The 15,572-nt window shown below is 43.1% G+C and overlaps 1 protein-coding gene across 1 annotated transcript; it reads right to left on the bottom strand.

Moving 5' to 3' along the window:
* Positions 1–70: 70 nt before the first annotated feature.
* Positions 71–10,531, bottom strand: LOC310988323 (protein Wnt-2b-A; the record flags this gene model as incomplete). Its single annotated transcript, XM_083974873.1, has 5 exons — positions 71–300; positions 2,241–2,505; positions 4,011–4,288; positions 7,288–7,508; positions 10,350–10,531. The coding sequence occupies 5 exons, from the start codon at positions 10,529–10,531 to the stop codon at positions 71–73; spliced, it is 1,176 nt and encodes a 391-aa protein (XP_083830999.1).
* Positions 10,532–15,572: the final 5,041 nt, after the last annotated feature.

Genomic DNA, 15,572 nt, shown 5'->3' on the forward strand with positions numbered 1-15,572 from the left:
ACGTTCCACAGGATGTCCTGCAAAGGGGAAAGGGGTGGGGTTGCATTACATGGGCGAAGGGGGCGTGTCCTCAGGTCTGGTCCAGCCATTCGGCTCGTTTTGGGGCCTTGCATGTGTGTATGTCCACGGCCTCCTCACAGTCCTTACACTCCACAGCACAGCACCATTTGAATTTGCACTCGCACTTGGTGATTTGCTTGACTCGCGTGGTATCGTAGCCCCGCCCACAGCACATGACCTCGCAGCCATCTGTACCACGTGATGTCTTATTGCAGACCCGCCCAGCCGTGCCCAGGGAACCTGAAAAGAGCAGAAAAAAAGTTAACCAATGAAGCTGAAAGTTAACCTTGTTTCTTTTAACTGGACATTGATGCTTTACTTTGACTGAAAGAAGAGCAAGTGATTGATCATTGCTTTGGAGAGCCAAACTCAACGATTACTTAACTGACAAAAAAAATGTATCTGCTCTTTTTGAATAATTCTTCAAGTGGTTTCTAAACCAAAAGGCAATACCTAGTTTTAGCTTTTCAGTTGTGTGAATTTCTTTATTATAGGCAACTGAGAATGGGTTTTATGAATTTTTGATCGACATTTTTACATTTTTCTAAAACAGACCAAGTGGTAAACTGAGAAAATAATTGCCAGGTTAATCATCCCTAAATCTTGACATGACATTTATTGTTCCACTAGCCCCCCTATTTCAATGCAATCTCTAGTTGACATTTAATTTCATTGGGTTTTCTATATAAGTGAAAAAATCCTGGGCACCTGTCACATTCTAAGATAAATGAGCATCTACTGCTGCACTTGCTCTAAGAATTTGAACCCTTCATCATTTTAACAAAGTTGAACAACAGTTAATTTGGTTGCATGACAATATGTTTACGTAATTAACGCCCTTGTCATTTATCCTTTCAAAATGTATCCCTAAAAAATTAATGCTTTCATGCTGTTTAAATGTTTTAATCAACATAATCTACTTTTGCCTTTCTTCAACTTTTTTGTTACTTATGTAGAGCACTTAGTCAATAAATGAAACCAAATACAAACACATTCTGTATCGACTCTGTATCGGTTATTGTCATACAAATGTGTCTGTAGTTAAAAGTATCATGGTGTTTAGCAGTCTGGCTATTATCTAATGCAATTGCATATTGTCTGACTGTGTCTTATGTGAATGTCATCCCCACAGAGATTAGTGCTGGTGTTTGGTGTGAGAAGCTCCCTGTTTGAACGGCTACCTATCACAACAAGCTGCCCATAGAACAACAGACCCACACACACAACTATGCAGTGTTGGTAGAGTGGCCTATAGTTACACTGCCTTTCCCAAGCCACTGCTCCCTTTGAAGCCACTCTGTTTGTGTGTGTGTGTGTGTGCGTGTGTGTGTATGTGTGTGTGGGTTAAATGGACAGTGGAGCGTGACAGACAGACAGGCTCTCACACTCTGAGGCCCACTCTGCCCTCCAGCTACGCTTAGTTCAGACGGACAGAGAGTGAGTGAGAGAGAGAGGCTGTGACAGACAGAAAGAAGTGATTTTTTTTTTTTTTTTTTTTAAATTAGCTGCTTGTGTCCCTAGGCTGTGGATTCCTCTGGGAAGGTGAGAAAGAGGGGGAGGATGGATGAAGGGATGAAGGGAGAGGCAGACAAAGGCAGTGAGGAAGAGGGAGGAGTGGACAGAGTCACTGAATGATGGAGGCGTTGATGTCAGATATCCCAAAAGTTTGTGTGACAGTCTTTTCATCCAGCAGTCGGCCAATCAGCAACAGTCATTAGTGAATAGGTGCATCAAAGGTTGATCAATACATCCTCTGACCATGTGGTTGTGTATATATGCCTCTGTGTGTGTGTGTGTGTGTGTGTGTGTGTGTGTGTGTGTGTGTGTGTGTGTGTGTGTGTGTGTGTGTGTGTGTGTGTGTGTGTGTGTGTGTGTGTGTGTGTGTTGACAGAAACTGACAGAGGTCAGGTGGTCACAGAGCGACCATGTCCTCAGGGCACAAGGATATTAGCTTCCACAGACATCACACTGGAGGCCTGCTGTGTTATCCGACTACCATTACACACACTGACATTCACACATGCACACACACAAACACACTATTCATGCATGAACATACACACAACATACACATAACACAGTCGGGGCAATCCATCAACATCCATGAGAAACTGCCTCTCCCCAGCTGTCAGACCACCCTACCCTCTTGTTTCTACCTTTCTCCCACTCCACTATCTTACCTGCTGCTTTGTCTTGCAGGCAATAATCAGGAGAGTTCTCAAAGTAGACCAGGTCGTTCTTGGTGGCCTTTCTGAAAGCTTTGTTGGCTACAGCAAAGCCTGTCCCGTCCTGATTCATCGTCACCTCGATGGCCCCGTTGTATTTCCTCCTCAGGTAGTCACCAGTCTTCCTGAAGTCTGCCATGGCCATCCAGCATGTCCGCAACGTGCAAGAGCCGCTCACTCCGTGACATTTGCACTCCAGCTTCATAAATTTCTTCACTGCCTAAATACATAGAGAGAAGTGGAGATAAGGTCTATGTTGCTATAGCCACTGTGAAAATTTCTTTTACCTCATCTAAAAATGCAGTACGTTTTTGATTTTTTTTGCTCAGGTGTTGAGATGCTTGTCTGTTACATTTCTACTTTTTCAGGCGGATGGATTTTTATTCATGGTGCTCAAAGCCTTACAAACCTACATTCATAATGTTATCCTGAAAATCTCCAGGTCTCTTTTAACTGTTTTAATCTATCACTGAACTTAGTCCATGGAGACAATGACGTTAGAATGACACCACATCATTTGCTCCAAATTCATATTAGATAAAGACAGACAAAATCATCAACATAAATATTCATAATTTCAACTTTCAACTTTGTCTTACCCAATTTTCAGTCTCAGTACGTGACTAAGTTTCTGTTTTGTCATAGTGTCTCTGATGCCTCACTTGAGTGAAGAGTCAGTATTTCAAAACAGTGACTAAACAAAAGCACAGTGCACTTTGGGAACTCTCCCTGCTGTAGTTCATACACCGATCTTTCTGAGGCTAAAGAGATTATTGCATGTTCAAACTTTGTTTTTCAAATAAAAGTGACAACCCTAAAATTCAGAATGCATTGCAATTGGCAGTGCTGTCAGATTGGTCAGTCTTCATCTGGATCTGCTCTAGCTCGCATTGAGACTGGAACCCAGCAGGGTGTGAATGCAGCCAGTAGAGTTTGGCTCTGTTGCTAGGACAAAAAAATCCCTCCAACAAGTTGATAGGTCACCTAACTTTTCCATTAATTGTCACGTTCCACCTACCTGATTTGCATATGGGGATTTGGTGGAATCACGTCATAAAAATGCTTATTATTATTACCAGGTGGGACCAGTAGGATCATTACTACTATACTGGCAGGTATGATTACATGTTGAACGTACTAAAGGTAACATTCAGAGAACCCTTTATATTAATGACATGGTGGCTGTTTAGCGAACTACGGTCAGAATCCTGTACTGCAGCTCACATGAGAGTTTGCATGTCGTAGGTAGATTTCAGCATTACCAGTGGAAGAAGATGGAGTGACCTAACCTGTTGCTGACATTTGGTGTTTGGGTGAATGCATGGAAGGGTTTACTACCAGCGATGGCGTAATTGGTACTAGCTGATGTTGACCCTAGTTTTCCCTCATTGTCAGTCACATTCCTAATTGGCAAGATGGACTTCACTGGATGAAACTTTAATTTTAATTGTGTTGTGTTGGAAGCCAGTCGTTGATGTTAAACAACCTTAGCTAATATAGAACACTGATGACGCTGTAGAAAGTGTGGGAAAAAGGCATCCACGCAAGGCATTCAGGAATATGAATATAACACTGCTCCAAGATGAGCTTGAATCCTTCACATAGAGACGAGTTCACAGTTGTTATAGGAATGTCTGTGAATCTTAAGAACCTTATTAAGAACCTCTCAATGTCTGGTTTAATACATATTTATTTAAATTAGTGCTGATGTAATCACACACTTACTGTTCTGCCACAGCGGTTGTTGTGTAGGTTCATGAGTGCCCGTGCATCTCGGACGGTCCTCTCTTTGGCATCTATGAAGGCTTTGGCAAACTTGATCCCATAGTTGATATTATCGCTACAGCCACCCCAGTCAAACTCGCCTCTCTCATCGCTAGCCCGCCCACGCTTATGCGGGTCGCAGTTACATGTCTTCAGTTCCCCCTGGCTGCAGGCGCGAGTTAGCGCATATACCACTCCTGCTGAGGAGATAGCGTAGACGAATGCCGCTTCACGACTGCCTGAGAGAGACACACACAGAAAGAACAAGAGACAAAAGGAAGAGAAAGGTTAAATATATTTAATATATTGTGTTGTCCTAGACCTAAACTATTGGACCAGTGAAGGTCACATACAGTATTAACCTGCACGTATAGTATATTCCCATCAGGTGCATCAGGATGTGAAGGTGCAGCTGACAGGCACATATCAGGCCTGATGTGAAGTATAGGACAGCTCTGTTTAAATATTATCATGGAAATAATTCTCGCTGCGGGGCTCTCCTCTGCTCACATAAATTGTTTAAAGACAGACACAGTGATACCCCATTAATCAGCTACAGGGTGATGTCATGACAGCATTATCTACCATTGCGGTGCTCATCTGTTCTTTCTTGGTCTGTGTAGTTCCTTAGAATATGACTCAACTATTGTGTGGCCAAAGACACATAGAGAATTAGACATAGTATTTGGTCACAGTTGCCTTTTTCACAGTTGCTTTTTGTGGGAATGATTTCTCCAGAAAGTCATGTGATGAGTCTAACAGACATACGTGGTTTTCATTTGGTTCCCTCTGTATTCACAGTAAAGTATAAAAAAAAACTACTTTATTGTTAACATTATGCTCATATGGCCCAAATCAGTCAATTAGTCTGTCAGTCCAAAACCTGCACCCAGAGCCAGATATTTGAATAGCTATGGTCACTCTGGCTCCCTTTTGACCAACCATCTGGAAACAATGCTTTGATCAATGACAAGTTACTTCAAAAAGTAATCGCTTGATTTCCACAATAATTGTGGAGATTCATGGTTCCCAGAGGATGCCAGTTTGAGTTATCATGCAACCTTTTTTTCCAGCCAAATTAACATCTGCTGTCTGAAAGCCAAAGATCTAAAACTAAAATAACTTCATCCAGTCTTGCAATAATTTGCCATTAAATGCAGAAAGCACATTCATGATCCCCACATGATGAACTCTTTCTTTTTCGGACCCATCATCAGAATGAAATCGTCAACCCTGCATGCACAGTATCTCATTCTCTAATGGGCAGTTCACTGTCAAGTTTTTATTCAGCTGCCAAGAGGGTAAACCACTTTTCAAATGACCCGCAAGTCTTTTTCTGTAGCAGCAGGAAAAGAACAAATTCGTCAAATTAGGCAGTATGCTGTTTATTCTCACTGTCATATTTATGGCCGTAATTAACTTGCAGTCTTTAGGATGTTACTGCGGTGCCTTTAAACTCTGTCCACAAAGAATGCATTTCAGCTGCGCTTTTCAGTCATCTGTCTCACATCTGATGAAACAGATATGCTTTTATTTTAATCAGTACAGCTGTCTGTGCAGACCTGTGCTTCTTATGTGAAGCTGTGACCTAAAGTGCCTGTGTCTCTGAACGTTGCCAAAATGTGGGTGGCAACGTAGCACCACTCTGGCTGAAGGCGTCCTAGCTTCAAACCTCCGTGGACACTGATGGACGATCGAAGCTGCTGTGCTGCTGCGCTGCTGCTTTCACCACACAGTCCCGTGTAAACAGAGTGTTAGACTTAATCTTGTGGTTATATCAGCTTAGCTCGCAGTTGCATGTTAACAAAGGGCCACGTAGGACATTTGTTTCCCATATCTGCTCATCAGCTCATACAGATATTCGTTTTTGTTTGAGCACCTGAAGTTGTAAGAAGTATTTAAACACTTGAGCATTGTTGCTGTGTGAAGTAATTATGATAACTGTATTAAATTGCAGTAGAAGAATAAAAATATATGAAATGGAAATGCTCAAGCACCGTCACTTTAAAATAACATCACAAAGCTTTTGACATCTTACTCATTGTGAGGTGTGGCACTTTGTATCTGAAAATAAGGTGAATCATTCCTGGGCCAGAAGAGTTTGTGTGATCCAACCTGCTTGTTCTGTATTCACTGGAATGTCCCATTTCATCTGTGGGGGTGAGGAGAAGGGGGCAGTGGGTGCTGAGGGGGCGTTATGTGGAGGAGGATGGAGGAGGGCATTGCTGGTCATCGTTCAAACCTGCGCTGTTTGTCTGACAGTGAGAATATCTCTCTAAATATTTACATCTACATTACTGTTTATTCCTCTCCACCACAGACACACACGCTGCCTGTATCTCCATATCTGCTACTTTTTCTTCCATGCATCCTTAGCCCCCACACATGCTTAGGATGGCTGGAAAAGGGACAATAACAATCCAAAAAGAGTCAACGCTGTCAGATACTACATTTTCAGAGACAACCATCTTGTGCAGCTTGCATCCAGAAACTCTACGATGAACTCATGTTAATACAGCATGTCTGATTCATCTGTGCAACAAAGGAGAATCAGCATAATCCAAAGGCATCATCCTGCAGATATAGTGTCACAGAGTGCGTGTCTTGGCACAATTCTGCATTTAAAAGGCAGCAGTAATGATCTACAACGACTGCCGCACTGAATTGAAAATAAAGGCATGTTGATGAGTAACTTGTCATTTAATCTTCCATGCAAAATTACCACCTGACTTCAAGGCATGATCTAGTGTAGCTTAGCTGTGCAGTATTTTCACAGAAGAGCTTTTGCCTCAATAAATATTCACAATTTAGACCGTATGCAGTTGTAACAGCCTTCCATGAGGAGGAACTATACATGCACTAGCTACAAAGATGAGGAATGTATGTATGTTAACATGCATCTGAGATCTGGCAGGAGTGGAAAAACAAAATGACGACAAGCCCACGTCTCAAAGCCCGTGTGTTTATTGACGAGGCGTAAGGCATTACAACAGTCCATTAGTGACTATAAACACGGAGCACCAGCATATGTGAGTACGCGGAGGAAAGATTGCAGAAAGAACAGAGCGAAGGGAGGACAGAGTGGGAAAGGGAGAGATAAGGCAGTGAAAGTGAAGAAGAAGGGTGAGATTGAGAAGTGAGGTAGCAGGAGATGGGAGCTCCTCGTCCATGCTCTTTGGCCAGGCAGTAATGAGACGGACATATACTAGTACGTGTAGAGACACACACATGGACTTACTCCGTAGCAGGACGCGGCCAAACACGGTGTGGTCGCGGTCCAGTGTGCTGCAGTTCCAGCGATGGTGTCTGAACTGGTGTTGGCATTCTCTGATCCACTCCTTGGTGCCCTCACCGATGGCCTGCATGATGTCTGGGTGGCGCTGGCAGAGTTGCCGCTGCTTGTTCACCAAGCCTGGGATGTTGTCACAGATCACACGGGCCCCCAGCGCACCAATGTACCTGAGGATGCAGAAGAACCACAAGGGAAGTTCGAGCTGGTTTTCGAGTCAGCGCTAATGTACATAATTATGCACACGTTATCTGAACTGAACTGGAGTATAATGTGCTGCAGTGATGAACAGTATAATGCAATGGATGAACACATATGGGTAGCCTCGCATGGTAGGTGTATAGACATGTGGTCAGACACTCAAAGGTGGTGAGTGGCATGAAGGAGAGCAGCAGTAACGGTCCTTTATGAGTCAGAGTTCACTACACTTAACAGTTTAAGGTTTGCGAGTAGGAGGGGAGTGGAAACCATTTACTCCACTCTCCAAATAAATAAGCACTTAACCTCTCCCCACAAGACCTGCGTGTGTTTAAATGCTTCCCAATCGGACAGTTGAAATCATGTTGTCACAAATCAGACAAAGAAGCCTGGGGCCTCCAATAACTCTGTCAAACTAAGAACCCATTTACTCTCTTCACTCCTTTCCGTCTTCTGCCTGATTGCTCTCATCTTACTCACAGTTTGCCCGTCTGCTTCTTCCAATCTTTCCCCGTGTCCTAATAAAACATACTTTTCTCAGTGCCCCATCTGGATAAATGCTGTTTGCCCAAAATAAACTCCAAACCTAATCATGACGTGCCTGTACGCGTGCGTGTGCATGAGACCTCTTGCAGCTCGGTGGCTGCGTGGCTTTGGCAGGTCAGCGAGGGGAGGTCAGGGGAGCGTGTAGCTGTGTGGTTGTGTTTTATGAGGCCGAGCGATAGGATTGAGACTGGAGGCTCTCTACTCTCCAGAGTGCGATTAGAGAGGAGGAATAAGAACAGAGTGCTCATCAAAGGGAAGAGGCTGAGCAGCAATTCACGCTTAATTTTCTCCCTCTCTCTCTCTTTCTCTCTAAAAGTCAGGAGCACTTGTGGATTTTATTGGATAGTAAATCACTCTCCATAGGTCTAAAATAACATGCTGTAAAGCCCTGCGACTACACTGTGGATCATAGGAAAAAGACACTGAAGACTTCCACTGGTTTCTGATAGTGTAACCACAACCCCCTGCAGTACATATCACTTTTACCTCTTTCTGCCCTGTCATCTTTTCATGCTCACCTGGATCATATAAGAAAGAAAAATGATATTAATAATCTGATCGTTTTCTGTAGCAATTTCGGTAAGGAATCATTTCACTGTGTAGATTTAGGTTTCCTCCCAAATTAGCTGCGGCTGATCATCAAAATCAAGTTACATTGCTTTTATGGATGATGGAGAACTTAAGTCGGGTACATGCCCATGCAAGATGATGAACACCAGCGTTAAATTTATATCCCTTGAGTAATAGTTGAAGGTTGTAGGTGGTCATGTATTTATCGTTTATTAAATTATACATCCATTTTTCCACCTGTCTCAAGTTGCTGTAACATACCACAAACATTTTGGCGAGTCTGGACAGTTAACTGTCCATATCATCACTTACTGTACCCACACAGAAATGTGATAAACAGTTAAATAGTGTATCTCTCCACCACTAAATTCCCTTCAAAGCCAATAATGTCCAGCCAAAGCCTTTACACACACTCTTCTCACTACTCCCCATAACTGTTTTTAATCTACACAAACTATTAGGTATTCCATCACCCCGATACATACCCGCCCACACACAGACACTTCTCCTATAAACACACTCACACACATGGACATTTTCACGAATGTTATTACGCAGGCAATGAGATATTTTTTCACCCCTCACCTATGCTCTAGATGGCTGGTTTGGGGGTATTTTAGTGAAGTCATTTGAGTGTGTGTGTGTGTGTGTGTGTGTGTGTGTGTGTGTGTGTGTGTGTGTGTGTGTGTGTGTGTGTGTGTGTGTGTGTGTGTGTGTGTGTGTGCGCGCGCGCGCGTGTGTGGTACCTGGTGAATTAATGACTGCTCTGCCTTGTCTAATGCAGGCTCCAGCTGAGCTGAACACGCGTTGAGCCAACAGCGCCGACATAAATTACGTTTATCGCTCTATTATTATTCCTCAATATGGCAGGCCAACAAACTGACACGGAGAAAATGCGTCTTAGAAACAAAATCCTTAAGCTTGAATCCGATTCACAAACTCATAATTTAGGGGATTCTTACTGTTAATGCCCCGTCGCGTTTCTCTTTTTTTCCTCACAGGAGCAAGTCAATTGGAATTAAATTAAATGATGACAGAAAAACACATTAAGAGTTTTTCTTTGCAGTCATTACTCCATAAAAATTACAAGGCAGTGCACTCATTCATGACAAATTATAGCCTATGAAACCCCATGCGTTTAAAGTATTTGCTGGGGAAAAAAACAAGCAGGAGAATAATAAAGTTTAAAAATGTTGCCGGCAAAATTGCACTGCAACATCGATGAGAACAGCTCCGTCGGCTGTACAGTGGAGGCCTGTGCCCCGCATAATAAATTAACTGATGCAAACCCTCAACCCTCATAATGGCCTTGTGTGTCTGCTATTGGAAAATAGCTGCACCGAATTAATTGGAATGGGTTTTGCTGTTGCGTTTGGAAAAGGGGTTAATAAAATATTCCTCATAAGTTAAATTCGTTGGCAGTGTGGATCCTCAAAGTTTTTAAAAGAAACACTCAAAGCCAGACTGGCCGTTCGTTTCTAATCATTAACATGAGTGAATGCCCAAAACCACTGTCTCTTGTCCTCTTTAATTAAATTTGTAATAATATCAACAATAAAAATATTATTAATTAGTTAATTATTTGATTAATTAATTACGTTACTTCCAAAAGAAAAATATACAACTTCAGTTTGTATAGGCTAAATGTTGTTGACAGGCAGACAGGCAGGCCATAGGTGTGATGGATGGAGACTCACCACCATGAAGAGTCCACCCGAGGCGTCACCAGCAGCAGCAGCAACAGACACGCACAGTAAATCCTCGAACTGGCACCAGGGTGTTGGCATGAAGAAGACCGGGATGAGAGTCTCACTCCCGGCGAACCACAGCTCCGAATCCGCGCTGCCCGGAGGCTCAGAATCCTGTTTAAACCCAGCATGGCTCTGTGCGTTGTTGTTGTTGTTTTTTCCTAACCACAAAAAGTTCCCACCCACACCCACAAAAAAAAAAAAAAAAAAAAAAACAGGTTTCAGAAGAAAATGCCCAACTTAAATAAGGTTGGATGTGGCAAAGGCTAAGCACCCATTCAGTAGGTTAGGTATAGGCCTCGTTATCCAGTGCGGGGCTCCATGTCGCGCGGCTGTCAGGAGTATGAGGAGCGCGTTTTCGGTGCCATGTGCGCACCAGACTCTCCACTGAGCACTTCTGGCTGTCGACGACTGGAGGTTCTACCTGGTGAGGCAAGCAACAAGTGTCGGCTTTTTCACTTTCTCAAGTCAGCTCCCCAAACACATATCCTTAGTGTGTGCTCAGGTTAGAGGCAGTAGAAGAAGAAAAAAAGGTCCGAATGAAAGCTGGAGCCGGGGGATGCGTTGATGTGAGACTGGCTGCGGTTCTGTCTGCTGTGGGAGTCTGCGCTGGGTAGGATGCTCGCATCGGACCTCTCCTTTATTAGTGCGCGGTGGACAGAGTCAGAGCTGAGGGAGAGAGAGCGAGAGAGCTAAGGGAGAGGGAGAGAGAGAGAGAGATGAGGGAGGGCTCGCTGCTGATAGCTCCTCTCGCCCATTGGGCAGATGTAGGGGTTACAGAGTTTGACTAGGAAGGAGATATTAAAGAAGGATGGATGGAGAGACGTGTGCGCGTTGGTGCTAAGATGAGGGGTGATGATGACGGGACGGTTCTAATATGCGTTACATTATAACCACAGACAGAAACTAGCCTACAGTAATTAATGATGGCGCCTTCATTTTACAACCAGGAAAACTGGTGATTTTAAATCGCAATTTATTTCTAAAGGTGCTTTTCAAATGATCGTTTCCTTTTCTTATTATGTTCCCATTAACTTTTTTTTTTTTTTTTCAAATGTGAAATGCTGCAGAATGTAGTCATTTATGTGTAGAAAATGGATGATTAGACTAGTGACAGCTGTATGGGCAAGGAAAATGCAGTAGTTGTAGTTCACATATTCATAGATATTCTTTTACCCAAAATCAATTTAGATTCATATTGAACTTGTGTAACATCAACATGTCCAGGACTGTGGGTAAAAAACATAATTTTTTTTTCCAAATACAACATACATAGATCATGTTAATACTGAATTGTGTGTTCTCTCCCAGATTAAGGTATAAATAAAGTGGAGTAAGTAAACCTGTGACATTGTTTAAAAGTTATTATCATTGACAACTACGTGTCATGTCTGGAGTCATGCACCACCTAAAGCTTAGCAGAAGTGAAAGTCAGAGAAAAAAGTAGGGAATGTGGGACTGGGAGAACAGAGCCAAATCGTCCAGTGGAACAGCACTATGGCTTAAATATGAACCACATGTGTAAGAGAGAGAGAGTGCTGAGACAGCGCTGGAATAAAGCATGCACACACACACGCACACACACACACAAACACACACACGTAGGCTACATACACACTGTACTGTACATTGTCCCTGGAGAGAGACCATCTTTACCTTTGTTCTCATGCTTGGTGTGTCTGCAGGTTGTCTTCAGGCTCGGCAGTGCGTTGACGTTTGTCATCAAATCTCTGAGGTTTCTGATTTGTCCTTGAACGGGTCCTGAGAGATTAAAAGCTGCGTTTGTAGTATCCAAAGACTCATAAACCACTATGTGACTTGTTTACAGACACCAGTTCATTCTCTCTTCTCTTTATCAACGTAGTCTTGAACTCCTCCAAGGAGTTTGTGATATTGGATTGAAAATACTGGGTCAGCTGAATCAATTGATTCAGCTGACCCAGTAATACTAACAAACAAGTAAACAAATCGGCACAATCCCTGTCGGAATTGAAACTATTAGAATTAGCTATAGCTGTTGCAAACTGCTATTTCATCAAAAGCTTGAGAAAACAGTTCTAGTGTTTATGCCCAAGCTGCTGTTAAAGCTAAGCTCCTTTTAGCGACATTTGTATTTCTGCTTAGAGCTCGGCAGGCAGGCTTCTGTCAGAGTGAGACACACACATGCACGCACACTTTTTCAGACACGCACAAACACACAGAGCGGAGTGGGCACAGGTTTGTGAGAGGCCGCGAGGTGAGGCAAAGACGCTAAGCTCTGGTGAATATTTGTGCGCTGCAGCTCAGCTCACAATTTTCTGCTAAATCAAAAGGAATTAGGGAAGCACAAACACGGCTGAGTTATGCTCCCTCTCATGGGGCTGGAGCTGGAACAGACTTTCTCCCTCTCTCTCTTTTTCTCTCTCCCTCTCTCTCTCTCTTTTTCTTTCTCTCTCCCAGCCTGTGAACTTGACCCCAGCTTTCTCTTCATAAACAATAACAGAGTCAAGTGCCTTCTTGTCAGTTGGAGGAAAAGTTTGCCCTGATGTACGGGGTCCAATCTGGCAACCATCTCCTCAGAGGAAAACTACTGAAGGGGGTTGCTTTGTTTAAATGCTGCATTGGGGGGTGAAGGAGGGATAAATGTGAGATTTACAGAGGCAGGGGTTTTGGACTAATCCAATTGATTTCTGTGTTGATACATTATAATCACTCAGGATTATTTCTGAAAGGAAAGGTGCAGTTAGAAAAGGAAATGGGCTGAATGAACCAAGGACAAGCCACAGGAACGCACTCTAGGTGGAAGAGTTGGACTAATGGCCCAGTAATGTGTCCCCTGTGGGGATTAAGCTGTGGCCTGTCACCAGTCAGCCAGTCCAGGGATGAGCTCAGCATGTATTCCCATCCCCTGGCAGGCTGGAGCAGGGAGGACAGCCTGTTGTCAAGTCTGGACAGAGTTCCAGTACAGATGGGACGCAAAGGGGCAAACTGCAACACTGGGCAGGTCCATGAGGGCAGTCAGAACAAGACACAGGTGAAGAGAGTGAAGCTCTCCAAGACTCGTGTTGATGTGAAAGGAATCAGGAAAGATGAATAAGTGCAGAATATTTTGTTCATGCTGAATTGACGCCCAGATCAGCGAGACAAAACATAATTTATCTGTGTGTTTCCAAATCCACTATAAATCCTTGCTGGAAATTGAATCAGTTTTATGATGTGATAATGTTAAAGTTTAGGTGCAAAAGTTAAGAAGTTGAGAGGGAGACCATGGTTTAGGTTGATCTAAGTACTTTATTAAGGTTCAAGAAGTGTTGTCCTATAAAGACTTTGTTAAAGGGATAGTTCCACATTTTGGCAAATTCGCCTATTGCCATAAACTACTTTTTAGGAGTAGGTTCATGACCTTTAATTGCTGGTGCAAGCTGTTTTTAGATCGGCGGGGCAGAGATGCAAGCTGCTCAGCTATCACAACAGAGGTGCACGGTACTTTGCCTCGAAAACGACATTATTATTTCATAGCATGGTGAATGTGCGGGTCATAACTTCTCCACGAGAGTGTTTTGGAGTTGTTGGATTGTGTATTTGATGAGTTTGATGAGGGAAAGGCGAAAGTACCGTGCGCCGTGCAGAGCTCGCGTCTCTGCCCCGCCGATCTAAAAACAGCTTGCAGTAGGAGTAGGTTCATGAGTAATAAACTTACTCCTACAGTAATGACTATTGTTGGTTTGAAACAAGAAATAGCATTTTTTTTTTGTGCCGAAGTCAAATGTTTTGTGGACCTATGCATTAACCTACATGGACTTTATGTGCTCTGTAATTACATAACCAGACTGTTTTGTTTCCATCATACTTACTACAGCCACTGTCACTTGGCCTTGACACTAATTTCCGTTTTTCAGTTCTTCCCAACATGCTTAGCTTGGCCGGCAACTGTCATGACTTGCGTGGCCACAAGTGGCCACTTGTGAGGAAAACATAAACACATCGTTTCAGACGTTTGCACACCATGACTCATGCTGTCGTTCTCCCAATGAAGACAATCTCCATTCTGAAGCTTCTAATTTCTCCAGGATGACTTATTGGAGACAGATTTAATACTGAAATAATTTGTGCATGTTAAGTAGTTGCGAGGATAAAAGGACCAGAGCCGAGTGGCTGTTTAGATAATAATCAACTGAAAATCCAGTAGCATTATCCATAAAGCTAATGAAAGGTCAGAATACATCACAGACCCTAAAAATACACCGTCCTTCAGGGAGAGCCAAGCCACATTGTGCGTGTGCAGGCGTGCAAGCCAGAGAACCAGATCTGTGATAATTTATTGTCTTGTAAATTTAGATCTGCCGACAGAGATGGACTACCTTGAACAAACACAGCGGTGTTGGAACTCCAGAGGCCTCTAAAACGTTTGGCTAGCTCTCACAGAAGGTGTCGGAGCCTGTTGTCAGCCACTTTCCCCTGGTGCAAAGGGTGCAACAGAAGGCATGTATTGACAGAAAGTTAGTACTTGCACATATGCAAAAAAAAAGCTTAGACACAGATCTATAACTGCTGCTACGCTATGTACCCTTACGTTACATCATGGTTGGCCTCTATAGGGCTAAGCTCTGCATAGTTGTGACCCTTTCTTTCTTTATCCCTAGGATACCCTGTCATTAATAGATTTTATAGCCCCTGTGAAGTGAAGTGTAGATGTAACAGTGATAACTCTTTAATAGACTGTTTACTAAGTTGCAGGAGGATGGCGTCATCCTGGACAAATTCAGAGCATGCACACACACAAATGCACACATGCACTCTCACAGACAGGCTCAGACTATGAGTGTGGAGCAGGTGACACAGATGACATCAAAGGAATATCTGGGAGAGCATGGACTCTTTGACGTCTAACAGATCTCACAGACACTTGTTAGTCAAAAACCGGCATGCCCCCTGGCAGCAAACAGGCATGGGACAATGATACACACAGACAGTCACACAGTCACACAAACAAAAATAATCAGGTATATGTCGTCTATTAGAGGAGATAGACTGGGATATACTTTAAGCCGTCTACATTCATTCCAATCTCCAATCAAAACATTTGAATTTTACAGTGTAAATGTTTTAAAATGATCCAAAAAAAAAAAATTACCTCTATGGATGCTGGTAATTTTTGCAGCACAGCAATCCTTGCTCCTACTCAGTGGAACT

Source organism: Trachurus trachurus, assembly GCF_905171665.1.
Source record: "Trachurus trachurus genome assembly, chromosome: 7".
Classification (NCBI taxonomy): domain Eukaryota; kingdom Metazoa; phylum Chordata; class Actinopteri; order Carangiformes; family Carangidae; genus Trachurus; species Trachurus trachurus.